The following is a 27551-nucleotide window of genomic DNA, read 5'->3' as shown; positions in this document are numbered from 1 at the left end:
GGCTCAGCTGGGCAGGGTCCGTCCGGCCGGTCCCCGCGCTCCGCGCTCGGACAGGTAAGGGGTTCAGGCTGTGTGCGCCTCCTTCCCCGCAGGTGGTCGGAGGTCCGCTCCGGCCACCGACCCTCTGCCCAGGGTTGTTGAGGGACCGTTTCAAGTCGCCTTGTCTTCAAAGTGAGAAAAGTTGGAGAGGAAGTAGGGCGCGTGGGCAGAGCTTGCTCCACAGTGAACACTGGGGTGGGTGCTCGGGCATCAGAAAGTGCGGCGCACCCCAGAGGAACCCGGGCGAGGAAGGGCCTCGCCCAGCGGCCCCGGGGCTGGGCCGGACCCCGCTCCCCGCTCCCCGCTCCCAGGGGATGTGTTCCGAGAACCCGGCTAGGAAACCTCTTCCCCTGAGAACCAGGAAGTGAGGCCAGCACCCTGCCGAGATGCTCGGACGTGCAACGTGCAAAGCATTGCTTCTCCAGGAGAGTCGAATTAGCTCGTTTCTCCTGCTTCCAAGCTCCCAGGAAATTAGAAAGTCGAGAGGGGTTGTGGGGATCAGGTAAGTGCAATGTCAGACTGGCAAAGTGTACCTGATAAAACAAGGCTGACAGCATCTGAAAAGCTTGGCTGTATTCTCAGACCTCTCATTCCTGCTCTCGGTAGACCCTCACCACCATGCTGAAAACTGAGCTTAAATACAGCTCTGTACATTTATTTTTTTTAATGTGATATAAGAATAACTTATGCCATAAAATAATTATCCCTGCATTTTTTTGATCACCTGTTATTGACAGGACTAGGTCCTTGACGTTTGCTGATTTTAAAGCTAATAGCAACTCTTAGGTATTACCATCTCTGTTTTGCAGATGAAGAAACCCTGGTCCAGTGAATTGAGTTATTGCGCTGGTCACAGCTCGTTTGTGGAAGAGCTATATTGGAACCCAGGCCCATGCAACCTCAAAATCCATCTTCCCTCCACCTCTCAACACTGTCTTCCTCTGACCAGAGTGCTAATGAAGCACAGTCTGAATTAATTCGTTTGACAAGAATTTTTTTTTAATCCTATCTGGGGCACAGTCCGTTGTCTGTTTCAGAAGGTGCATATGAGTGGGAAGGCGTTGGGTTCCACAAGCTGACACTGGTTTTAGTATATTTCTCAGTGATCAATTTACCTTGTATTCTTGTCTGAGTTGTCTTGTTTGATAATGTGAATGATGTTCCTTTACCATGAAAATCAATGGTATGGGAAAATAGTCATGGAGATATTTATTTATTTATTTATTTATTTATTTATTTATTTATTTATTTATAAGCAATATGTCCCATTGCACTTCCATTACTCTTAAGTACACTAAAGTAAAATCTTGAACAGTTTGAAAGAGGTGATATTTAAAAAACTTAGTTTTGCACAGATCACTTATTTTCACTATTGGTGATGCAGTAAAGCAAATGAAAGAACCACCAGAAAGTTCATTTTCAAGAGATAACCACAGTTAACATTTTGGTGCATATTCTTCCAAATATGTGTTAGGGGTGATATATGAATGTATATTTACAGAAGAATTTTAAATTTTGAGATTTAAAACTTTAAGATATATATATGTGTGAAGGGCTTGTTAGAAAGCCTTCCTTTTTCTGGCATCCCTATGTCATCACCTCTGCTAGAAATCTGGGTGCTGTAGAGCTGATTTTAAGATAGACTGTTTTTATTCTCAATTCCCTGTGTCTTAGCTCTAGCTTTTAGGATTACTAAGCAGTTCTACTTTTATGAGCTTTGTCAGTCACACAGTAGAAATCTGAATAAATAAGAAAAAATAATGTATATAGAGCAACTGCAAAATCTATAGGCTTTTAGGATTTCTTTTTTTCTTTTTTTAATATATATTTTATTGATTTTTCACAGAGAGGAAGGGAGAGAGACAGAGAGCCAGAAACATCGATGAGAGAGAAACATCGATCAGCTGCCTCCTGCACATCCCCCACCGGGGATATGCCCGCAACCCAGGCACATGCCCTCGACCGGAATCGAACCCGGGATCCTTCAGTCCGCAGGCCGACACTCTATCCACTGAGCCAAACCGGTTTCGGCGGATTTCTTAATTTAAAAAGAAAAATCAGTCTTTCATTTAACACAAATATTGTGAGTAGCTGCTAAAGTTGAATTTTGTTGGATCTCTGTCCAGAGAGCAGATTGTATAGGAGATAAGGTAGACAGATCTATAATAATAAAAGCATAATATGCTAATTAGACCAGACAGCCGAATGACCTTCCGGAAGTCCTTCCGGACAAAGCCGCAGTGGCGGGGCCGAGGCAGAGGCAGTTAGGGGCAATGAAGCAGGCAGGCGAGTGGTTAGGGGCGATCAGGCAGGCAGGCAGGCGAGTGGTTAGGGGTGGTCAGGCAGGCAGGAGAATGGTTAAGGGCAATCAGGCAGACAGACAGGCCAGTGGTTAGGAGCCAGCGGTCCTGGATTGGAGGGATCGGGCCTAAACTGGCAGTCGGACATCCCCAGAGAGGTCCCAGATTGTGAGAGGATGCAGGCCGGGCTGAGGGACACCCCCTCCCCATGCACGAATTTCATGCACCAGGCCTCTAGTAAACAATAAGTTATGATAACTGCTTTAATAGAAAAACAACTAGGTGACAGTTTGAAGCAAAAGACATTAGGGAAAGTCATAGTTCCTTTTGCTTTGGACTTGATGGGATAGTAGACACTTACCAGGTGGCCCTCAAGGTGCCGGGGCAATTCTTTTAGTTAGCTCTAGATGACCTTACCTCCTGCTTCACAGAAAAAATAACGATGTGTGGGAATTCTTTCTCTCCCTTCAAATATACCTGTACTCAAACCTCTGCTTCCCTCTTGCTAGATTCAGAAGAGGTTTCCTTCTGTTCAAGGCTGACCTCTTAACCTATACTCTATTCACTATCCCCTTTGTATCTTCATCCAAGGTTTAAGTCTTGAAACAAATATTAAATCAGCAGTTCTCAGGGGATGGTTGGGGTCTCTCAGTCTCTTTCAGGAAGTTCATAAGATCAAAGTCACATTCAGAGTGAAAGATTCATTCAGAGTGCTATGGATTTTTGTGAATAATATATAGATGATATATCTTGTTGACACTATTACAGATTTCCACCACCACCACCCATCCCACCTCTACACAGTCCCTCCACCCCACCCTCACCCCGGGCCTTCACCACACTATTGTCTGTGTGCACATGGGCTATACCTCTATGTCCTCTGGCTAATCCCTTCACCTTCTTTCATCCAGTTCCTTCCACCCTCCTCCCCTCTGCCATCTGTCAGTCTGTTCCATGTATCCATGCCTCGGTTTCTATTTTGTTCATTAGATTCCACATATAAGTGAGATCATATGGTATTTGTCTTTCTCTGACTGCCTTATTTCACTTAACATAATAATCTAACAAAAAAATAGGCATAATTGTGATTCATTCCTACCAGACGGCTATTGTGTTGGCTGTTGTCATTTTTCTACTTGACAATCTAAGGGTAAAGCAGTCAGTGCTCCTGACTAGTCAGGTATTCCACGTTTAAAACATTCTTGCGGCACACCAGTTGAAAATTGCTGTACTTGGTAATAGGAGCTACAGAGAAGAGAAAATCTTTGTTTTCAAGTTTTTCAGTCTAGCAAGGGATAAAACAATTATGAAGGATAAATGTTGTAATAGGTGTGTGCAGAGTGTGACGAGATCCAGAGAAGGAGCATCAAGCTGAGCCAGTCTGAAGGAGCTGTCTTAAGACAGATTTGGGTGAGGTGGGAGAAGAGAAGAATGAGTGGAAAGGATTAAGGATAATTCTCTCCCATAAAAAAAAAAAAAAAAAAAAAATCCAGGCATCAGTAATAGCACAGGAGGGCTCAAGCGAGGAGTTTGCTATGGCTGGATCATAGGATACATGCCATTAAGTAATAAGAGATGAGGTTAGAGAGGCAGGCAGGGCCAAATCATCATGTGCCTTACATACTATGACAGGAGTTTAAACTTTGCACTGAAAGGTACAGGGGAGCCATTTCAGAGTTTTCAGGAAAGGTATTATGTGATCTTACTTGGTTAAGTGGATTCCTCTAAAATGAAAAATTGAAGGGAGATCAGTTTGAAAACTTTGTAATAATCTAGGAGAAATGAAAACCTGGAAATAGTATACAATCAAGGAATGGAGAAGAAAAGATTAAAAGATTTAGGAGGCCAAATCAAAACAATTGAATGAGAGATATGATAGAAGAAAGAAAGAAGAGTGAGGGAAGCAAAGAAGCTGATTCCTGGCTTTTTTGGCTTGGCCAATTAGGTAGATGGAGGAAATAAGTTCTGGTCACATTAAATGTAAATACCTACCTCTGTCATCATCTAGGGGAGATGGCACTAAGTAGATATATGCTCCAGAACTTAGGAGAGAGATTTAGGTAAAGAATATTTACTATATGAGCATTCTCACATATTAGTACAGGGGTGGGCAAACTTTTTGACTCGAGGACCACAATGGGTTCTTAAACTGGACCAGAGGGCCGGAACAAAAGCATGGATGGAGTGTTTGTGTGAACTATTATAAATTCAAAGTAAACATCATTACATAAAAGGGTACGGTCTTTTTTTTTTTTTTTAGTTTTATTCATTTCAAACGGGCCGGATTCAGCCCGCGGGCCGTAGTTTGCCTACGGCTGGTCTAGAGAGTAGTTAAGGTGGTAAGCCGTAGGGTTTGGCTTAGTAGAGAATGAATTGTGATCAGATAGAGCTGATGGACTCAAAAAAGGTAGAGGCGTACAGGGAAGAGCATGTTATGTAAAATGTTGGTGGGATAGACCATATCTTTTAATGCTACACAAGTTATTTCAGTAAATTTATATTTCTTCTACCAAAGAGTATTGCATAAATATTTAATAGAAATAAATACTGACTGGTAAACCTATTTTAAATTGAAAAATAAATCTCTTTTATTAATAGATTTCATTCCTGAATTTGTTCACAGTATTTTTTCTGAAAAAAGTAAACTTTTTGCTCCTTTATGTAAATTTCACTCAGAAAATGTCAGTATCAGGTAAAAAAATATAATTTCTTAATTGATATTATAGGTAGAGAAAAAAAGCAAGTCCAGAAGATAGACAAATAAACCACAATTTTAATTTATTCTTTAGATATTAATTATAGTTGACCCTTGAACAATGCAGGGATTGGGGTGCCGACCCCCACGCAGTTGAAAATCCTCGTGTAATATTTTACTTTCTGCAAGTTTAACTACTAATAACCTACTGTTGACTGGAAGTCTTTTATGCACTCTAGGACCCTTATTCTGAATTCTTTTTCTGTCATGTTGCATGCCTCTGTATTACTTAGCTGCTTTTCTGGAGAGTCCTCCTTCTCTTTCCTTTGGGGGTTTCTTTGTCTACCCATGTTTGATCTCACTGACATATCTAGACGTTGAGTCGTTCAGTGGCTGCTCCCTGGGTGGCAGTGGCTCCTTGGGCTGTGGTTGCTCCTCGGGCAGTTGCGGTAGCAGCTGCTCCTCAGTTGGCAGCAGCTCCTCTTGTGGGTGCTATTCACAGCTGTGGTGTCTCTTCTGGCTGGTAGGGGGAGGCTTCACAGCTGCTGTTCCTCAGACAGAGGGTGTAGTGCTCAGGAGGCTGCTGTTGCTTGGATCTGCTTTCCAGGGGAGTTCTGCCCTTCCCGGCTGCAAACCGTCTCACCAGCTGAGTAATTTTGCCAATTCGGCATGGGTGTTATTAGTTTCAGCTGCTCACTCCATTTGCTCCGGGACACGACCTGGGACGTGTCTGCCTATATCGCCGCCATCTTCCGTCTGGAAGTCTTAAAGATAACATAAACAGTCAATTAACATATTTTGTATGATACATTTTTGTGTTAGATACTGTATTCTTACCACAAAGTAAGCTAGAGAAAAGAAAATATTACTAAGGCAATCATAAGGAAGAGAAAATACGTTTATAGTGTTTATGGAAAAATACCTATATATATAAAAGCCTAAGTGACCAACCATTCGACCGGTAGCTATGATGTGCACTGACCACCAGGGGGCAGACATTCAATGCACAGGCATGGAAACATGGAACAGACTGATGAATCTCAGAGGGAAGGGGGAGGGCAGAAAGAGATTAAAGATCTTATATGCATACTAGAGGCATGGTGCACGGATTCGAGACCAGTGGGGTCCCTCAGCCTGGCCTGCACCTTCTCGCAATCTGGGACCCCTCGGAGGATGTTGGACTTCTGGTTTCGGCCCAATTCCCGCAGGTCAGGCCGAGGGACCCCACTGGTGCCTCTAGTCTACATATAAGTGGACCTGCACAGCTTAAACCCCTGTTGTTCAAGCATCAACTGTAGTTGACTTTGGACTGTTCCTTTGTTATAGTGTATGTAATCAGTTGCCAACAATTCATATGTTATAGCAGAGTGAAATATAAGCTTATAAATATCATCACTAAAACTACTGTAACATTTTAATGAGAATTTTTTCTATTATAGGAATAGAAGATGAACAAACCAATAACACCATCAACATATGTACGCTGCCTCAATGTTGGACTAATTAGAAAGCTATCAGATTTTATTGATCCTCAAGAAGGATGGAAGAAGTTAGCAGTAGCTATTAAAAAACCATCTGGTGATGATAGATACAATCAGTTTCACATAAGGTAATGTATAAAATTCTTTTCCTTTTTAAATTATTACATCACAATCTAAAATGACTAATAGGTATAAATGCTGTCTAATATTGCAGTTCAGAAAATAAACCTCTCCCCAGTGGAGATAATGGTAATAAGTACCCCCTCCTTGTTTTGCAATGTTTGCTTCATTAAGCTAGGCTAATATTGTGATCTTGCAAATAGGTTTTTGGATTAGAATCCAGATTCCCACTTTTATTTTGGTTCTGTTTGGCAAGCCGAGGAGTATAGTTCAGTCTGCTTTACACTGTCATTTCCAGTTTGAAGTAACAAAAATATTATAAGAATTGCTAGCACAATTCTGGAACCTAAACTTCTATGTGTATGAATCTCCAATTCACTTTAGCAGTGTATTTTGGGATTTCAAATGGGCATTTCCTAGTTGCTCATAAATGTATACATCTATGAACAGAATTTTTATTTCTTAGCTAGAATTTCTCAACACTGTCTTCAGATAATTTCTATTCTTTCTCTCTATTCATCTCTGCTAAATTTAGTATAGAATATAAATACAAATTTTATTGTGGTCAGTTATTTCAGCTCAAACCTATATCAAAATCTGTCTTTAGAAACAAGTGGAAAAGAAATGTTGCCCTGGCCAGTCGGCTAAGTGGTTAGAGCATCACCCAAGCACCAAAGAGTCACGGGTTCAATTTCCAGTCAAGGGCATGTCTTGGTTTGCAGATTTGATCCTCTCAGGCACATGGATGCATGGGAGACAACTGATCTCTCTCTCTCTCTCTCTCTCTCTCTCTCTCCCTCTCCCTCTCCCTCTCCCTCCCTCCCTCCCCTCCCCTCCCCTCCCTTACCCTTCCCTTCCCTTCCCTTCCTTCTTCCCTCCCTCCCTTCTCCTTTACTTCCACTCCCTCTAAAAATCAACGGGAAAAATATTCTTGGATGAGGATTAACAAAAATAAGAGGAAAAGAAATGTATTTGTGATTTTCAGTATTTACTTAATAAAGAACCTAAAACCATGGCTCCCTTCCAGGAAATGTTTCCTCATATGAAGGATGAACATCTTAAATTACTTAGAAAAAGCTTCAGTTCAGAGCTTGCCAGCCTATTTTTTAAGATAGTTTATTGATATTACTATTAAAATCTTTGGAAGATGAGACAGTGGTGGTGAGAGGAAAAGCCCTTCTTTGCAGAATAATGGCAGCAAATAATTATTGAAAGAATGATAGAATTAGAAAGTTATTGATTTACAACTACCAATGAGTAATTAATTCATACAAGGCTCCTCAGTGACTGCTAAAAGAAAAACCACAAAGTGAAAGGTTATTGATGAGCAAGACTGCACAAGATTTGAAATTATTATCCACAGTTTACTTATGAATTATGAAGGGAAAATAGAGAAATTTCTCTATAAAAAGAGAAAAAAATCTGAAGCATTCTTTCTTAACCAAGGAATCAAACTTTGTGTTACCAGTAATGGTACAAACTGCCATTATGTGCCTCCAAATGTAACACACACGCACATAGAGAGAGAGAGAGAGAGAGAGAGAGAGAGAGAGAGAGAGAGAGATGAGAGAGATGGAGAGAGACAGGGAGAGAATGCATGCAAGAGCACAAACATGGCAAAGTGTTATCAATTGGTCAATTGGTGAAACTACATGAAGGGTAAACGGTTGTTCATGTTATTACTTTATTTAGAATTTTTCAAAAAGAAAAGTTTTTAAATGTTACTTTTCAAAATTAGTTTTTAAAGAAGTGGGAATGCAAAACTTATGTTTTTAAAATTTAATTGAAATATAGTAAAGATCAAAGGAATACTTCTCCAAGTTTATGTATATTCTATTTCTTTAAGCAAGTTTGTTAAAAATCATTTGACTAACAGAGTTAATATATCATGTAGGGAAGTAATAGAGCTTTGTAGGTTGAGAGCACACTCCTATGTCAAGTGAAATCGGAATTTGGATCTTAATTTAGATACAGCTTATTGACTGTGTGGCTATGAGCTGCTTACTTTACCTCTCCATGCCTGGCTTTTTCATTAGTAAATTAGTATGATATTCATAGTGCCTGTCAGAATAAAATGGTTCATAGTGTACGTCCTGTGGTCCACTGAACAAATACTCAGTAAGTGCTCGGTATGTGTTAACATATTATCACCTTCACCATCTTTTTTCCTTCTGCTTATTCTTTCCTATTTTCTGTAATTCTTGCTGGTTTTCATTTTTTTTTAATATATTGTAATTGATTTCAGAGAGGAAGGGAGAGGGAGAGAGAGATAGAAACATCAATGAGAGAGAATCACCGATCAGCTGCTTCCTGCACGCCCCTTACTGGGGATCTAGCCCGCAACCCAGGCATGTGCCCTTGACTGGAATAGAACCCAGGACCTTTCAGTCCACAGGCTGACACTCTATCCACTGAGCAAAACCAGCTAGGGTCTAGCTGGTTTTATTGTCCCTTTTTTTTTTTTTTAACATTATATGCAGTGCTGTCAGAGAACGGAACAGGGGGATTAATTCCTATTTTCATGTTAACTCCCTTTACATACTAATTTTGTTTCTTTGTTGCTTTTAAGGAGATTTGAAGCATTACTTCAAACTGGAAAAAGTCCCACCAGTGAATTACTGTTTGACTGGGGCACTACAAATTGCACAGTTGGTGATCTTGTGGATCTTTTAATCCAAAATGAGTTTTTTGCCCCTGCGAGTCTTTTGCTACCAGGTAAACTGAGTGTGGCTAGGGCATCAGCAATGAGGGTGGAAAGACAAGTGGCAGAAATAGGACCATTTCTTCTTACTCTGCCTTTTTTCTCATAGCAGATGAACCTGACATTTGAGGCTCCTTTTCATTCTTTCAACTGTCCCCAACTCTTAACAAGCACCCCAGACATAGGGCACTGCAGACTTGCTTGCTGTTAAAGAGATGGAGGCTTCATGATTGAGTCTGATCCCGCCATTAAAGTAAGGTAGTTTGGTGCCAGTAGGAAGTTTAAAAGGATGGGAATTAGATATTATTTGGGGGATTTTTTTTTTTAGCTCTTTTTTTTTTTTCACCCTCCACTTCCATGCCAATAGGACTCTGTGGTCATGATTTCTTTACACTGTATACTGGTGGGTTAGTGTCTTGTTGCCTTCCTCATAACTTTACCTTTTCCCTTTGATGTCATTTACACCAGTGGTTCTCAGTGTACATCAGAATCATCTGGGGTTTCTGTAAATGGGTAGCTTTCTGGGCTCTATTACAGACAACATTATTGGAATTCTGGAATTGGGTTCAAGTACTTCAGAGCTTCTGATGCAGGTGACTCATAGGCCATTTTTTAAAACACTGCCTTACCTATCTTTACCAAAACAAAATTCTTACTAGGTAGCTTCTTGTGTGTGCTGTGAGAATATGGGGCTAATGTTGAAACTGGAATGATGTTAAGTGAACCAAGTCCTAGATTAACTTTTTCACTATTTCTATGGAAGGACAACTTGTGTCTTACTTCATTTGGCAGATGCTGTTCCCAAAACTGTTAAAACACTGCCTTGTAAAGAAGCTGTAACAGTTGAGCAGAGTCAGATGCCTCTCTATGATAAAGACAGGTCATTTGTGATACCTGTGCGGAATCCTGAACAAAATCATATGCCACCTGACTCCTCAAGTACAGAAAGTTTAGAAGTTAGTGATACACGTAAGTAACATTTGCAGTGCATTCCACTAGGGCAACGATCTTTAACCAGTGTACCGAAAGAATTTTTAAAACATGCAATACTTGACTGTTTAGTCAGAGGCATTAACCTCTTTTTCCTTACATTGTCAAATTTAAAAAATGACAACAGCCAATACAACAATAGCCATATGGTGTGAATATATCAAAAGTATACCTATTTTTCCTGGCCAGTGTTGCTCGCTCAAGGGTTGGGTGTCGAACCATGAAACACAAGGTCACCAGTTCTATTGCTGGTCAGGGCACATGCCCGGGATTGTGGGCTCAATCCCCAGTAGGGGGCGTGCAGGAGGCAATTGATTGATGTTCCTCTCTCATCAGTGTTTCTATCTCCATCCCTCTCTGTCTCTCTCTAAAAAAATAAATATAAAACAAAAAAAATTATACCTATTTTTTTTGTCAGAATGGCAAACTTTTTTTTTGTATTTTGCAGAATTTTATTAATTAGCTTATGTGTGCCGTGAGGTGAACAAGGTTGAAAATTGCTATACTGGTGGCTTGTCATTAAGACCATTACCACTGCCCTAACTGGTTTGGCTCAGTGGATAGAGCATCGGCCTGCGGACTGAAGGGTCCCGGGTTCAGTTCCGATCAAGGGCATGTACCTTGGTTGCTGGCAACATCCCCAGAAGGGGGTGTGCAGGAGGCAGCTGATCCATGTTTCTCTCTCATCGATGCTTCTGACTCTCTATCCCTCTCCCTTCCTCTCTGTAAAAAAAACAACAACAATAAAATATATTTTTTAAAGGCCATTACTACTAAAAACAAATTCCTCCTTTTGTTTGTGCACACTGGCAAAAGCTCTTGTGTAGTTCATCCCCCTCCTGACTTACTAAGCACCATCTTCATTGTATAAGTCACCATGTTATCAGTGAGTAGAGGCCATAAGTAAATATTTTCCTAACTTGAAAGGTTTATTTTATGAAGAAAACAAGTGACTAAAACTTTTATTTAAAAATTGTTTTGCTCCCTAACTGGTTTGGCTCAGTGGATAGAGCGTCAGCCTGAGGACTGAAAGGTCCCAGGTTCGATTCCGGTCAAGGGCATGTACCTTGGTTGCGGGCACAACCCCAGTGAGAGATGTGCAGGAGGCAGCTGATCAATGTTTCTCTCTCATCGATGTTTCTAACTCTCTATCCCTGTCTCTTCCTCTCTGTAAAAAAATCAATAAAACATATTTTAAAAAATAAAAATAAAAATTGTTTTGCTCTCCTCATTGTGCCTAATCCAGAGTAATAAATATTAAAATATAAAATACTTAAATTGATAAAATACTGGAATTACTAAAACCACTTTTTTACTGAAGCACTTTTCCCCTTTATTGACATTATAGGTTTTCACAGTTTTTCATTTTATGAGTTGAAGGATGTCACAAATAACTTTGATGAACGCCCCATTTCTGTCGGTGGCAACAAAATGGGAGAGGGCGGATTTGGAGTTGTTTATAAAGGCTACGTGAACAACAGGACTGTGGCTGTGAAGAGGCTTGCAGCAGTAAGTTTTGTTTCCAGGGATAAAAAGATTTAAAGGAAGAGTTACTTCCTAGTGTGCTATAGAATAAGTTTTAAATTAATCTTTAGGAAATATATTATTTGAGTGCATATTTTCTTTAAATAAACATCATTCTAAGCTGGTAGTCCTTAACATTTAAAAATCTGTTGAAAGCTCTGGGTCCTATCTCTACCCAAAATGTAGTTATGCACACATACACAGCATTATTCATACAATTATGGGAGATTCACAAAATAAAGTTGAGAACCCCTGTTTCACACAGTGCTTCATGCATAATGAAGATTAAAATAAGATACTAAGAACATTTTATTTTTTTTTTAAGTTCTTTTCATGTTTAAATAATTTATTTAATGTTTGCTACTTGTGTGTTCATTTTAATACATAACACACATATCTGTCAGACATGAAAAATAGTGGTCTATTTAAGAGGTTTTAATGATTGACAATATTTTTTGAAATGCACTTTATGAATATAAATATTTCTAAAGCAAAGAGAAAATAATTGAGTAAGTAGACACAATGAAATTCTGAGCAAAAAGTATGACTAATTTTTGTTCTTCAATAAATGAATACAACCACTGTAAAAATATATGTGTGTATACCCAACACACACACTACAGAAACATTTCAAAGTGGAAATATTTAGTGCACTGCCAAAGTGCTACAATAACTGTCCTCCATAGACATTCACATGCAAACACTATTGGACTAATAAACTAGAGCAAGTATTAATTAGCAGAACTCCTTTGCAAAAATGTTTAAAAATGGAAATAATGAAACCGAAATTTACTTCTCATCTGAACAGTATAGAAAATAATCTATTATCTGCGTCACATCACATACACACGAATTATCTAAGCTCAGAAAATAACTTCTTACTGTACACACAGAACTGCAGTCTTAAGAACATTTTATAAAAATAACTTTCTTGTACTTTCTCATTTAAAAATAAAGTTTATAAAATGTACATTAAAAAATGCAAAATTTCTTTTCTATATCCTTTGTTCCCATTTCTGTTAGGGTAGTCATCTTTTACTTATTGATTTGTTATTTTCTAGATTTGTTGTTATATTTTTTAAAATATCAATATAGTACATATTTATATGACAAAGAGAGTCACCCTGTTATATATGCTAAAAAAAAAAAAACTTTTGCAGGTTTTATTTTTCTTTTTGCCTTTAAATTCACATGTTTTCTGCTCCACAGAATTTTTTTCAAAATGTTTATGCAGTAAAGTCTCATATAATTTTTTTTCACTCCCACAATAACTCAGTGAGGTTTATATTTTTACATGGTTTATAAGATTCTTTTCCTTCCACTAACCAGCCATGGAACCTTGAGCAAATCACTAATATTTCTAGTTTTCAGATGTTCTATAAAATGGGGAGAATAATGCCTTGCTATTTTAAGGAAAGCAGTATCAGCCAATTGATCTCTTTAGCCATGTTCTAGCATTAGGAGCCTTAGGGTTATTGTATTGTGTTATATTATATATTATTTTTTCAGGTGGTTGACATTAGTACTGAAGAACTGAAACAACAGTTTGATCAAGAAATAAAAGTAATGGCAAGGTAAGTTTATTTGGTGGTGTGGTATAGTGGAAAAGAGCATGGCAAGGAATGAGGGATCTAGTTTCTTACCCAAGGGTACTGTGAACAAGTGATAGTTTCACATATATACAAATGAAATAAAGGATTTAGATTAGAGCAATTTAAAAATTTTTGACTACAATTCCATAACTACACATACCCATATGCCTGTAGATTAAACAGCAGTCATTATTTTAAATCATAGCAAAGTTACATAGACTTGCAACTTCCTTCCATTATCATGTTTTCTGCTCCCAGGATTTATGAGAGATAAATTGTAGATATAAAAAAAAAGTATAGTATAATGGGCTCTTAGCTATAAGTTAATACCCATAAACCAGGAAAGTGTTATATACCAGAGTGTTTAGAAGGTCTTGACCCAGTATGCTTGAAAATTGTTGGGCATCATCAGGAAAAGTAACAGAAACAAATTAGGAAATTTATTCTAATAATTGTAATAATGGATACTTGAGTTTACATAGTGTACAAGACACTGTACAGTATATTTATGTGCATTGTCTCATTTAATCCTAACAATAATTGTTATAACCTCCCTCCAACATTTTTTTTCCTCACTGAGATTTAGAAAGGTCACATAGCCAATAAATATTAGAGCTGGGTTTCAAATACAGATCTGTCTGATTCCAGAGCTTGAGCTTTTGATATGAATTTTATTAGACCCATTGCTATAAATCCCCAATTCTAGTTGCTTAACCTCAAGAAAGAAATAATAGACTGGAATTAATTTATTTACAGTAAAAATAATGCATAGTGATAATAAAAATTAAAACACTTTTACAATTTGTTCTCATTTCTACCCCACTCTCCAATCCTAAAGTAACTTGTTCAAAGTAGGTAATCTGAGAGATATAGGAAAATATTTTTAAAATAATAAAAATCACCTCTTAATTATATCACTCAGAGATAACCACTGCTAATATTTGATGTACTTTCTTCATGATATCTGCATAGCATTTCCCCAAGTCATTAAAAATAATTTTAAAACATTTTAAATTATTGTATAAAATTCTGTCATATATGAGGATTATGTTTTGTTTAATCATTGCCCTAGTAGGTTTGTTTCTGATTTTCAGTATTACGAATTAAAGCTCCTTTAAATCTCTTTGTACATAAATCTTTAAATGCAACTCTGCTTATTTCATCAGGATAAAGTTTTAGAAGAATTATAGTTCAGAATGCATGAACTTTTTAAAGACTTTCCAAGTATATGTCCAAATGGCCTTATATATTAGTTATGATAATTAATTCTCTTATCAGCAATGTATTACAATTTCAGACGTCACTGCTACATCACCACCATTGAATATTATTACTATTTTTTAATAAGTACCAATCTCTGGACCTTACTAGCAGAATAACCTTAGCCACATTTCTTAACACTCTATCCATTAGTTTTCTTATCTATAAAATGGAATAATAATAGTTCCTTCATTATTTTATTGTGAAGAATAAATAAACAAAGAGGGAAATTATTTACTATAATGCCTTATATACAGTATAAACTCAGCAAATGTTATCTACTCACTTCTAAAATGTGCTAATTTGCTGGAACATGGAGAATTTGTCATTTTAATTTGCACATTATAAAATATTTTTGAGGATAGACTGATTTCAAATAAAACTCTGATTTGAAATAACGAAATGCTAGAATTATAGATCATTTTGAATGAACAAATGAGTAAGCAAAGGATGGAATATTTACCATGCTCTAGGTATCTGTCAAGGCTCTCATATATTTGCTCATTTAATTCTCACAGCATCCATGTTACATAGGTATTATTATCCACTTTTAGCAGGCAAATTTGCTGAGGCTTGGTGAATTGTTAATTTGCTATAGTTCACATATCCAGGAGGTGGCAGAGCTGGACTTCAAACTTAGCACTGAACACAGCCAGTTTTCTTTCTGCTGTATCACATATGTCTGCAGTTTTGTTATACTTAGCTCTCTTAGTTTTTTTTATTCTCACATATATAAAGAAACTCAAGTTAGTTTATAAATAATCAGATATGATGAAATACACAAATGTGTAGATTAGATGTGAATATAGATCAGATGTCTATAAATCAGTGCTTTGGATGTGTTAGAGCATTCTTGAAAGGGTCTTATACAGGTTTCAACGGACTTCTTGAAATCTTATTCATGCTATAATTGAAATTGTGCTAAACAAAAGTAAACATTAGCTTAGTCCTTAACCAAACTATCACAAGTTCCAGTGGTCTGAATTATTGAGATTTTACTATAAAATAGAAAGGTTTTGCTTCTAAGTTGATCAATATTGACTAAAAGGGGAAGTGTTTACAGAAGATTATCAAGTTATAAGAAACATATATAAGCATATATCATATTATGATATCAAGCATATTATTTTCTTGATCTTTTTTCTATTAAAGCTCTAAACTAAATAACTTCCAACCTACAGCTGAATATATGTGTGTATCATAATAATTTTGAGTGAAAAATTATTTGTCACAGGTGCCAACATGAAAATTTAGTAGAACTACTTGGTTTCTCAAGTGATGGAGATGACCTCTGCTTAGTATATGTTTACATGCCTAACGGTTCATTGCTAGACAGACTGTCTTGCTTGGTAAGATATTTGTTCATCAGATTTTTGGCTTTCTGTTTCTTTGTTGGATATTAATATTCATCTTGTGACAGGATCATTTAAAGTGCATCAATCTTAATATTTTTCCCGCTCTATGAAAATTATACATTTGATATGCAAAAAACTGGGGTTGCCGCTCTATTAGGTGATCATCTAAAATGTAAAATATTAGTCAAGACTAGACTTTGAAGATGCTCTTACATATTTTTATTGTCAAATGAGAAATGCTAACCCCTGCTTAAAAGTTGCTTAGGAACATTTTCTGTTATGTATTTACTGTAGGTATTTTTATCCTCCTAATTTTTGAATTGGTTTGTTTCTTACTTCACAAGGATGATACTCCACCACTTTCTTGGCACATGAGATGCAGGATTTCTCAGGGTGCTGCTAATGGCATCAGTTTTTTACATGAAAACCATCAAATTCATAGAGATATTAAAAGGTAAATGCTACTTTTGGAAAAACCATTTTTAAAGAATAATTTTCCCTCCCTCTTTCTGTTCACTATGCACATGCATGTCTTAATCTAGAGCACTCCAAGATTATAGATGTCCTTTTTCTCCCCAGTGTTCTGCCTTTATTTAGACCCTGGCTATCTATCACTGACTTTATTACAAACCCTCCTAATCAGCCTCTAACCTGTCTGTACCAGTACTTACCTATTCACTACTGCATTGCCAGGTTATGGCCCGAAAGATCAAGCCTGCATACCAGTTTATTGAAATTGGTTTATGTTTTCTATCACTATTACATGGTGCTCCATTTGCCTGAAATGCCTTTCTTTCTCTCATTTAACCATCAACTTCTAATAATTATTCAAGACTAAGCACATTTTTCCTTGGAATTTTCTCCAGTTCTTTTATTCATATAGTTGTTCTATCTGCATTTTATATCTAATATCATCATAATAGTGTATTTATTGGATTTTTAAAAATTATGCATGGCCATAGCCAGGTGATTCACTTGGTTGGAGCATCCTCCCATACATCAAAATATGGGTTTGATTCCCCGTCAGAGCACATACCTCGGTTGTGGGTCATGTCAGGGAGGCAACCAATCAGTGTTTCTCTCTCACATTGATGTTTCTCTCCCTTCCACTCTCTCTAAAAATCAATAAAAATATATCATCAGGTGAGGATTAAAAAAATATTTATGCATATATCTTTGTCACAGACAAGATTTGAAGATTTCCTCCATGTCCAGCACTGAGCTTAAATACTATAATATATAGGGAGTCCTCAGTAAGTTTTGTAGAATGAAAGTATGAGTGTATGAGTAAATGCATATAATGAATGAAGGAAGATCTTTTAGCTGTATTCTTTCTTCTTTGAAAGATTTCAGATAGTACAAAAAAGAAAAAAGAAATGAAAAATTGAGATACTTGGGTTGGAAATTTGTTTTTAAATGAATTTAGAAATGTTACAAAAGGAGTTAAGAATGGTGCTTTGGCAGACCTTAAGGGAAGTGACCCTGTGATAAATTCTTTGTAAAATAATGAAAATATCTCTCACTAATGTGAACAGCATTATTTCAATTTTATTTTCTTAATTTTTTCTTAAGAAACAAAAGGGAATATAAGACAGTCATTTCTTTTAAGCTTTAATCTGAAATCTAGGTTTATTTACACAAACTTCAGGCTTTTATGATGTATATTATAACATGGTATACTCTGTAAATACATACATACATACATATATTCATACAGCTATTTAAGAAACCATATAACTTGCCTGAAAAGGACCTGGAGAGTATTATGCTAAGTGAAATAAACCAGTCAGAGAAAGACAAATATCATATGATCTCACTAATATGTGGAGTATAATAGACAAAATAAACTGAGGAACAAAATGAAACCAGAAGCAGGGATACATGGGACAGACTGACGGGTGCCAGAGGGTTAGGAAGGGGTGGGGGGTGACTGGATAAAGAAGGTGAATGGATTAGCTAAAAAACGTATATGCATACCCCATGGTCACGGACAATAGCGTGGTAAAGGCCAAGGGATGTGGATGTGGAGGTGACTGGAGGTGAGCGAAGGGAGGATATCTGCAATAGTCAACATTAAATATTTTTAATAAATTTTTTTCTCTGCAAATTTTACATTTTTTTCAGTGCAAATATCTTACTAGATGGAGACTTTACAGCCAAAATATCTGACTTTGGGCTTGCACGGGCTTCTGAGAAGTTTTCCCAGACAGTCATGACTAGCAGAATTGTGGGAACAACAGCATATATGGCACCTGAGGCTTTGCGAGGAGAAATAACACCAAAATCTGACATTTACAGCTTTGGTGTGGTAAGTTTCATATCTATACTAATAATAGAGGAATATGCAAATTGTCCGGGACACCGTCACAGTAACAGTAACAATCAAACAGCAGGATGCTTGGGGCGACAAGGCCAGCGGGGGGGCTAGTGAGGGACGACAAAATGACTGAACAGCAGGCTGCGTGGTGTGACCAGGCTGGCAGGGGGACAGTTGGGGACGACCAGGCCAGCGGGGGGGGGGGGGGGGGGGCGGCATTTGGGGGCAACCAGGCCTGCAGGGGAGGGCAGTTGGGGTGATCAGGCTGGCAGGGAAGCAGTTAGGCATCAATCTGGCAGGCAGGGGAGCCAGTTAGGGGACGATCAGTCTGGCAGGCAGAAGCAGTTACGGGCAGTCAGGCAGGCAGGCAGGTGAGCAGTTAGGAGCCAGCAGTCCCAGATTGTGAGGGGGTCCCAGATTGGAGAGGGTGTAGGCCAGGCTGAGGGATACCCCCTCCCATGCACGAATTTCCTGCACCGGGCCTCTAGTCCTATCTAATAAAAGCGAAACATGGTAATTGTCGTACGACTGCTACCCTTCCCATTGGCTAATCAGCGAGATATGCAAATTAACTGCCAGCCAAGATGGCGGCCGGCAACCAAGCAGCTTGAAACTAACATGAGGCTTCCTTGCTTCAGTGACAGAGGACTCCAATGTTTCCCGCCTGCCTTGCCGGCCTCTGAGCCTGCAGTTTAAGAAACATAGTTACAAATATAGAAGCTAAACAAAACCCCAGAAACCTGCTTTTAGCAAGCCGGGATCTCAGAGCTGCAGTTATACATTGTTTCGATTATAGAACCGAAACAAACCAGATGCCTGCTTTCAGGAGCAGAGGCCTAAGAGCTGGGGCCTCAGAGCTAAAGCTGGCCTAGAATAAAAAAAAGAAAAAAAGGAGTGGATGGGAGCTTCCGTCACCCACCAGCCTGAAAACAGCCCTCAGCCCCTCACCCAGACTGCCCAGGCACCCCAGTGGGGACCCCCACCCTGAAGGGTGTGTGACCAGCTGCAAAAAGCCATCATCCCCTCACCCAGGCTGGCCAGGCACCCCAGTGGGGACCCCCACCCTGATCCAGGACACCCTTCAGGGCAAACTAGCAAGCCCCACCCATGCACCAGGCCTCTATCCTATATAGTAAAAGGGTAATATGCCTCCTATCACCAGGATCAGCAGAGCTGCAAGGCCTCCCAGCACCGTGATCAGTGGAGCCGAGAGGCCTCCTGGCACTGGGATCAGCGTGACAGGGGGCAGTGCCCAAACCCCCTGATCGCCCTGCGGCTCTGTGTGTGACAGGGGGCGGGGCCACAACCTCCCTATCCGCCCTGCTCTGTTTGTGACAGGGGAAGGCGCCCCAACCCCCTGATCAGCCCTGCTCTGTGCCTGATAGGGGGGAGCTCCCCAAACCCCTGATCTGCCCTGCTCTGTGTGTGATAGGGTGCAGCGCCCCAACCCCCCCACTCCACGGGCCCTGCTCTGTGTGTGATGGGGTAAAGCCATAACCTCCCCATCGGCCCTGCCCTGAGTGTGACAGTGGCGGCACCCCAACCCCCTGATCAGCCCTGCTCTGTGGGTGATAGAGGGCGGCGCCCCAACTCCCCTATTTGCCCTACTCTGTGCATGACAGGGGGGAGCTCCCCAACCCCCTGATTGACCCTGCTCTGTGCGTGACAGAGTACGGAGCCCCAACCCCCCTGATGGGCCCTGCTCTGTGAGTGACAGGGGGCAGCGCTCCAACCCCCTGATTGGCCCTGCTCTGTGCGTGACGGGGTGGCGCCGCAATCTCCCCATCGACCCTTCTGAGAGTGTGACAGGGGGCAGTGCCCCAGCCCCCCAATCGGCCCTACCCTGAGCATGACTGAGGGTGGCATCGCAACCTCCCAATCCGCCCTGCTCTGTGCATGACAGGGGGCGGCGCCCCAGCTCCCTATCAGCCCTGCTCTGAGCCCGACCAAGGGCTGCACCTAGGGATTGGGCCTGCCCTCTGCCACCTGGGAGCAGGCCTAAGCCAGCAGGTCATTATCTCCCAAGGGGTCCCAGACTGCGAGAGGGCACAGGCCGGGCTGAGGGACCCCTCCTCCCCCCCCCCACCCCCCCGAGTGCACAAATTTTTGTGCACCAGGCCTCTAGTATATATGTAATCAGTAACAATAATCAATCATTCTGGTAATAATTATGAAATTTAAGTCGAATATTTTGAATACACCTGCCTTGCTTAGCTCTCTGTAAACTGTTCACTTTAACCTCTGGTTATATGAGAAAGTTATAAAAACTTCTCCAACTTTGTAAAGCGTTTATATTGATTTCTGAAATTACTGCATGAAATTATTTTTGACTACACTATCCTCATGAATTAGTATAAAACTTAACTTAAATTAGTGCATAAAATAAATGTCATACATTATATAATTTAGTGTCATATTTAAAAATGAAGTATTTTTTAAAAGAAATATGCTTTGGCATTCTTTGATTTGCCAATCTGTTCCTGATAACTTAAGATGGAGTGAGGAGTGAGTGGGGGTGGTTGGAGAAATTGGGTAATTCACCATTAGATTCCACATATTAGTGAGATCATATGGTATTTGTCTTTCTCTGACTGGTTTATTTCACTTAGCATAATACTCTCCAGGTCCTTATTTTTCATATGTGTTTTATATATGGAAATTTAACATCATAGCACTGTGAACTTCAGGTATAGGGCAGTGATGGTGAACCTTTTGACCTCAGCGTGTCAGCATTTTGAAAAACCCTAACTTAACTGGTGCCATGTCACATATAGAAATTTTTTGATATTTGCAACCATAGTAAAACAAAGACTTATATTTTTTGATATTTATTTTATTTAAATGCCATTTAACAAAGAAAAATCAACCAAAAAAATGAGTTCGCGTGTCACCTCTGACATGCATGTCATAGGTTCACCATCACTGGTATAGGGTTTGGGATATGCCTAAAGTTTAGAAAATAATATTCTCCTAAGAACCAAAGAAATTTATTCTTATGAACAATTCCCTGCAAAACAGGGAAAGGTGTGTCCAGAACACGTTGAGTGGAGCTGATTGTTTAGTAAGTTGCCAAGAGCAAGAAATGCTTGTGGGGATGGGTGGGATCCATGGTGTCAGTGAAGCTTCAAAGGATGGTGAGAAATGACCACAGCTCATGTTCTTTCTGCCTTGGTGCCTAAAAGACATAATGCAGTGTGTGAAAATGATTAACCAGATTTCATAATCAAGATTCATAATTCATTCTAGTTTCTATATTGTTGCCTGGAGAGTGACATTAATGGATTTGTTGTTTTTTATCTTCATAGGTTTTACTAGAAATAATAACTGGACTTCCAGCTGTGGATGAACATCGGGAACCTCAGTTGTTGGTAACTGAAAGATTCATTTTTTCTCTAGTCCTTTTCTCTTTGCATGTATAATCTAAATTTATATGGATAAATTTGGCATCTAGAAATGTCATTTTCTCTTGGCAATTATATGGTGGCATATGGAAAGAGACTCAAATATTCCTAATTTCAGCTCTACCATGAAGTATTTGTGAAGCTTGGAAGAGTCACTTACATATTTTGTATTCTAGTTTCTTTTGTGAGTAAATCAGAATAGAACTATATGATTTCTGATGGCATCTCCAGTATATTTTTAGTTGTTACTTTCAGAGTGATTACTAACAGTCTTTCAGCTCAAAGGGGAAAAACAACATGGCTTTCATCTATTCAAATTTGTATCAGAATAGAATTCCTAGCAAAAATTCTCTATCCATTTCTATTATGGATTATTTTATTTATAAAGTTATCATAGAAAACATCACCTATGTGTAATAGTAGACATTCATTGACAAATGAGTTACATAAATAGGCTAACTGAATGTTAAAGCTATGGGAAAATTATGCCATGCCCCCTTTTCCCTATCTAGTAAATTTTAAGAACTTAGAGGCTCTTTTTATAAAACTGAAGATTTATAGAAATATCTGCTTCCATGTATAAGGTTTTCTTAACATTAGTTAAATAACTTCACTGACTTTTCTAATTAACGTGTTCTAATGGGACAAACCAGTGTGACAAATTCAGACAATGTCTGTATACCAGATTATTTTCCCAGAAGGGGATTAGAAAGTCAAAAGGTATACTAATATATGCTCAAGAGCTGAGTACCATACTCTTTTAAGAAAAGCCATGAGCAGTCAAAGAAAGAAAAATACCACATGATCAAAAGCATGGATGGAACTGTAGAGCATTATGCTAAGTGAAATAAGCCAGTCAATGAAAGAAAAGCCATGAGTACAATCCTATCTAATAAAAGAGAAACATGCAAATTGGCCATACCTCCGCTACACCAACAAGCCACGCCCACATGCCAATCAGGAGTGAGTATGCAAATTAACCCAACCAAGATGGCGGTGGCCACGGAGCTGGAGCGAACAGGAGGCTTGGGTTGCTCCCGGTGATGGAAGAAGCCCAGTTTCCCACCCACCCTGGCCTACCCTGGCCTCCACTCAAGGCTACAAAGTTTCAATTATAGAAGATAAATAAATCCCAGATACCTGCTTCCCTCTGCTCAAGGAGGCGCTGAAAATAAAAAAGAGCTGGGAGCTTGGGTCGCCAGGAGCCGTGGCCAGCCTGAAGATAGCCATCAGCCCCTCACCCAGGCTGGCCAGGCACCCTAGTGGGGACCCCCACCCTGAAGGGGGTGTGGCCAGCCTGAAAATGGCCCTCAGCCCCTCATCCAGGCTGGCCACACCCTCATGGGGTGAGGATCCACGCTGGAGGGCTTGGCCAGCCTGCAAACAGCCATCATCCCCTCACCCAGGCTGCCAGGCATCCCAGCGGGGACCCCCATCCACTGGCAGTGGTTCTCAACCTTCCTAATGCCATGACCCTTTAATACAGTTTCTCATGTTGTGGTAACCCCCAATTTCATTGTTACAAATTGAACATAATTAAAGCATAGTGATTAATCACAAAAACAATATGTAATTATATATGTGTTTTCCGATGGTCTTAGGCAACCCTTGTAAAAGGGTCGCAACCCACAGGTTGAGAACCGCTGTGGGGATGTGGCCAGCCTGCAAACAGCCCTCAGCCCCTCACCCAGGCTGGCCACACCCTCATGGGGTGAGGGTCCCCACTTGTGGGCTTGGCCAGCCTGCAAACAGCCATCAGCCCCTCACTCAGGCTGGCCAGGCACCCCAGTGGGGACCCCTACCCTAAAGGGGGTGTGGCCTGCTTGAAAACAGCCTTCAGCCCCTCACCCAGCCTGGCCAGGCACCCCAGCAGGACCCCACACCCTGAAGGGGGTGTGGCCTTCTTGAAAACAGCCCTCAGCCCCTCACCCAGGCTAGCCACGCTCCCCCAGTGGGGATCCTCACCCCATGGGGGCATGGCCGGCCTGCAAATCACCACAGCCCCCTCACCCAGGATGCCCCATGCCCCAAGGGAATCCCTACCCTGATCCAGGACACCCTTCAAGGCAAACCAGCCAGCCCCCTCCCATGCACCAGGCATCTATCTATACTAATAAAAGGGTAATATGCTAATTAGACTGGGAGACCTTCCAGGAGACCTTCCGGACGTTCTTCTGGAGAAAGTCGTGGTGGCGGGGCCAAGGTAGAGGCGGTTAGAGGCCAAGAGGGGAGGGCAGTTGTGGGTGATCAGGCTGGTGGGGGGCAGGGCCATTGGGGGTAAGCAGGCCGTCAGTGGGGGTCAGAGGTGATCAGGACAGCGGGGGGGGGGGGCAGCTTGGAGTAAGCAGGCCAGCAGGGGGCAGTTGGGGGCGAGCAGGCCAGTGGGGAGGGAAGGGGGGGCGAGCAGGTCAGCAGTGGGGGTTAGTTGGGGGTGAGCAGGCTGGCAGAGGAGGCAGTTGGGGGCGAACACACTGGCACGGGATGCAGTTGGCGTGATCAGGCTGGTGGGGGGGGGGTATTTGGGGGCAAGCAGACCGGCAGCGGGGGGCAGTTGGGGGCAAGCAGGCCGGCAGGCAGAGTGGTTAGGGACAATCAGGCAGGCAGGCAGGCAGGCGAGTAGTTAGGAGCCAGCAGTCCCGGATTGCAAGAGGGATGTCCGACAGCCGGTTTAGGCGTGATACCTGTAAACCGGCAGTAGGACATCCTTCGAGGGGTCCCAGATTGGAGAGGGTGCAGGCCGGGCTGAGGAACATCCCCTTCCTCGTGCATGAATTTTGTGCACCGGGCCACTAGTATCTATATATTACAATATTGCTACAGATTAAAATTTTATATTATAAAGCTACATTATAAAGCTTTCCACAGTTTCCTGGATATGAAGTAATGCAATATTACATGTTATATAATACTTCACATTAAAGTATATTTAGGGAAATAATGTTATTGTAAAAGCTATTATTTTTATAATGAATTTTTTACCATGGTACACACACATTTAAAATTCTCTGTCTCATTGGTGGTTGGTGGTCAGGAAAGAAGCCCTGGCTGGAGATGCAGTTTTTGAGCCATTAGTGTACAGGCATAGATAAAGCTTTGGTTATGGATTGAATTATACAGAGAAAGTGTGTAGATTAATCGTACAGGAGGACAGTTAAAAAACCAAGTGTTTTGCTACCTTACATTTTACAAGGCCTACGTCTAAAGGCCTAAAATTTTCCATCTTTCCACCTGAGACTTCTTTTCCTCCTTCAAAATATTATAAAAGCCTCGAAATTTGGGTTTGAATAAGGATGTAATACAGAAAGACATAGAGTCCATCTCAGTCACAAGTTTTATGGATCCTCAAGTAATAGTGAAAATCATAATACTTCAAGGAAGATTATACTCTCTGATTTATTCTTAAGGTTTGAATGTGACATAACTATAAAGTAGTAAGATTTTAATGCAAGTGTAACTATATCACTATATTATGCTATTACCCAAATACTTTCAAAATTTTTCTTTTAGAAGTTTCTGGAGACTTTATAGTCCACCTCACAAAATAGTCTTTACCATCTGTATGTTTCCTAGCACTGCCGTAAAAAAAAAAAAAAAAAAAATTACTGCACACTCAGGCTTAAAATGACAAAAATGTATTCCCACAGTTCTGGAAGCCAGAAGTCTGAAATCAAGGTTTTGTCAGGGCCCATTACTCTGGAAGACTCTAGGGGAGAATCTTTCCTTACCTCTTCCAGCTTCTGGTGGCTGTTGGCATGCCTTGACTTGTAGCCACATCACTCCAGTTTCTGCCTCTGTGATCATGTTGTCTTCTCTTCTGTGTCTGTTTTCTTCTTTCTGTCTCTTATACAGATGCTCGTCATTGGATTTAGGGCCACCTGGGCAACTTAATGACATCCGCAAAGACGGTTTTCTCCAAATACAGCCACACTCACAGGTTCTGGGGATTAGGACGTGGATATATCTTTTGGGGGCCACTGCTCAACCCACTAGTCCATCATCCTAGTCCTATTCCTCTCTCCCTATTCATTACTTTTTCACCATGGCCCTGCCTCCCTTTTCCTCCTTCCTCTGTCTCTTTGATTCAACAGTTTGAGCACTCACAGAGAAGTTTGAATGAAGGGAGGGGAGTCTGTTTTCAGAAGTTGGAACTGTGTTATCAGGAGCAAATCAAGAAGCAGACCATCCTGCACTGGCAGCATAGTAAGTGCTGCAAATGGGAGCATGACAGCAGTTAGCTCAGTAGCATAAATACAAAAGTTAGACGGCAAATGAAAAGTACTTAGGAGATAGGTATGTATGTATGTATGTATGTATGTATAAATAAATAAATAAGGTTTCTTCTGTATGTCTCCAGTTCTTAACAAGGTTATAAAAGTAGAAAATAAAATAAGATTACAGCCCAGCTGGTGTGGCTCAGGGGTTGAGCGTTGACCTATGAACCAGGGGGTCAGGGTTTGATCCCCAGTCAGGGCACATGCCCGGGTTGTGGGCTCGGTCCTCAGTAGCGGGCTTACAGGACACAACCAATCAACTGTTTCTCTATCATAGATGTTTCTCTCTCCCCCCCCCCTTCCTTTCTCCCTCCCTCCCCCTACCTCTCTGAAATAAATAAAAATATATTTTTTAAAAAGTACATATTATTATGAAGTAGATTAAATAATTAAGATTTATGTTCTGATTTTTTTCACTTTCATTTGCAACTCAAAGTTTTAACACTTGTTTTAAAGCTAGATATTAAAGAAGAAATTGAAGATGAAGAAAAGACAATTGAAGATTATGTTGATAAGAAGATGAATGACATTGATTTCACTTCCATTGAAACTATGTACTCTGTTGCCAGTCAATGTCTGAATGAAAAGAAAAATAAGAGACCAGACATTAAGATGGTATTAATTTTTTATACTTATTTAAAAAGTGAAGGAGGTGGGATTTGTCATTTTTTCCTTAAGTGTGCATTTCAAAACAACTATTTAATACAGTTCTTTCTGTTTTGTTTTTTTCTCTCTGTCTTTATAAAAGGTCCAACAGCTGCTGCAAGAAATGATGGCTTCTTAAAACTTTAGAAGAATAGACTCTTGGCTTTTTAATATACAGCTATCAAAACCATTTTCTAGACTAAATGTTCTGGTAAACATTCTTTTTTACCTTTAACAAAGCAGCATGATGCAGTGTAGTGGTTATTAAAGCTTATGTAGAACCCCCAACATACAGAACAAACAGAAGTAGAGCTGCCATATCAATGCTTGGCCTGAACTTCTTAGTGTCACCCTCCATTCATGCAGTAATCCCTTGAAACGTCTTCTTGGAACCTCACCAAACACAATTTGAAAACTACAGGATTAGCAAAAAAGAGGACTGGACTATAGAATGAAAAGGCCCAACTCCACTACTAATTTTCTATAAAGCTATGGTCAATTTCTTCGCTGCTTTGAGCTTTGTTTTTTTCACCTGTAGCATTGGATTATACTTACTGTACCTCTCTGACAAGTAGTCATGAAAATCAAAGGATGCAGAATGTTTACAAAGTACTTATAAAGTAATATAAAATTTAAATTTTATATAGATGATTATAAAACTTTTACAGTCATTAGTTTATAGGGTCGTGTTCACAATGAGCTCTTTTTTTAATTTATTTTTTTTATTTTTATTGATTTCAGAGAGTGAGAGAGAGAGAGAAACATCAATGATGAGAAAGAATCATTGATCAGCTGCCTCCTGCACACCCCACACTGGGGATCAAAAGCACAACCCAAGCATGTGCCCCAACTAGGAATCG

The 27551-nt window shown here is 40.1% G+C and overlaps 1 protein-coding gene across 1 annotated transcript; it reads left to right on the top strand.

Moving 5' to 3' along the window:
- On the top strand, positions 1-27194 carry IRAK4 (interleukin 1 receptor associated kinase 4). The gene is made up of 12 exons (XM_081082829.1): positions 1-541; positions 6474-6643; positions 9205-9350; positions 10129-10305; positions 11675-11835; positions 13360-13424; positions 15937-16051; positions 16402-16511; positions 18182-18365; positions 21680-21742; positions 26503-26661; positions 26795-27194. Exons 2-12 carry the CDS (start codon positions 6483-6485, stop codon positions 26828-26830), a joined length of 1377 nt encoding a protein of 458 aa, XP_080938955.1. The 5' UTR covers positions 1-541; positions 6474-6482; the 3' UTR covers positions 26831-27194.
- The last annotated feature ends 357 nt before the right edge of the window (positions 27195-27551 follow it).

This window comes from Myotis nattereri, assembly GCF_964212035.1.
Source record: "Myotis nattereri genome assembly, chromosome: 2".
In the NCBI taxonomy this organism is placed as follows: domain Eukaryota; kingdom Metazoa; phylum Chordata; class Mammalia; order Chiroptera; family Vespertilionidae; genus Myotis; species Myotis nattereri.
Note: the sequence above shows the minus strand (reverse complement) of the source record. Positions and strands in the feature narration are given on the sequence as shown.

What these genes read in the sequence shown, in the direction of transcription:
- IRAK4 (XM_081082829.1), top strand. Translation starts at nt 6,483, where the DNA reads ATGAACAAACCAATAACACCATCAACATATGTACGCTGCCTCAATGTT. An exon ending in TACAATCAGTTTCACATAAG is followed by an intron (nt 6,644 to 9,204) that starts GTAATGTATAAA and finishes GTTGCTTTTAAG; the next exon opens with GAGATTTGAAGCATTACTTC. An exon ending in ATTCATAGAGATATTAAAAG is followed by an intron (nt 16,512 to 18,181) that starts GTAAATGCTACT and finishes CATTTTTTTCAG; the next exon opens with TGCAAATATCTTACTAGATG.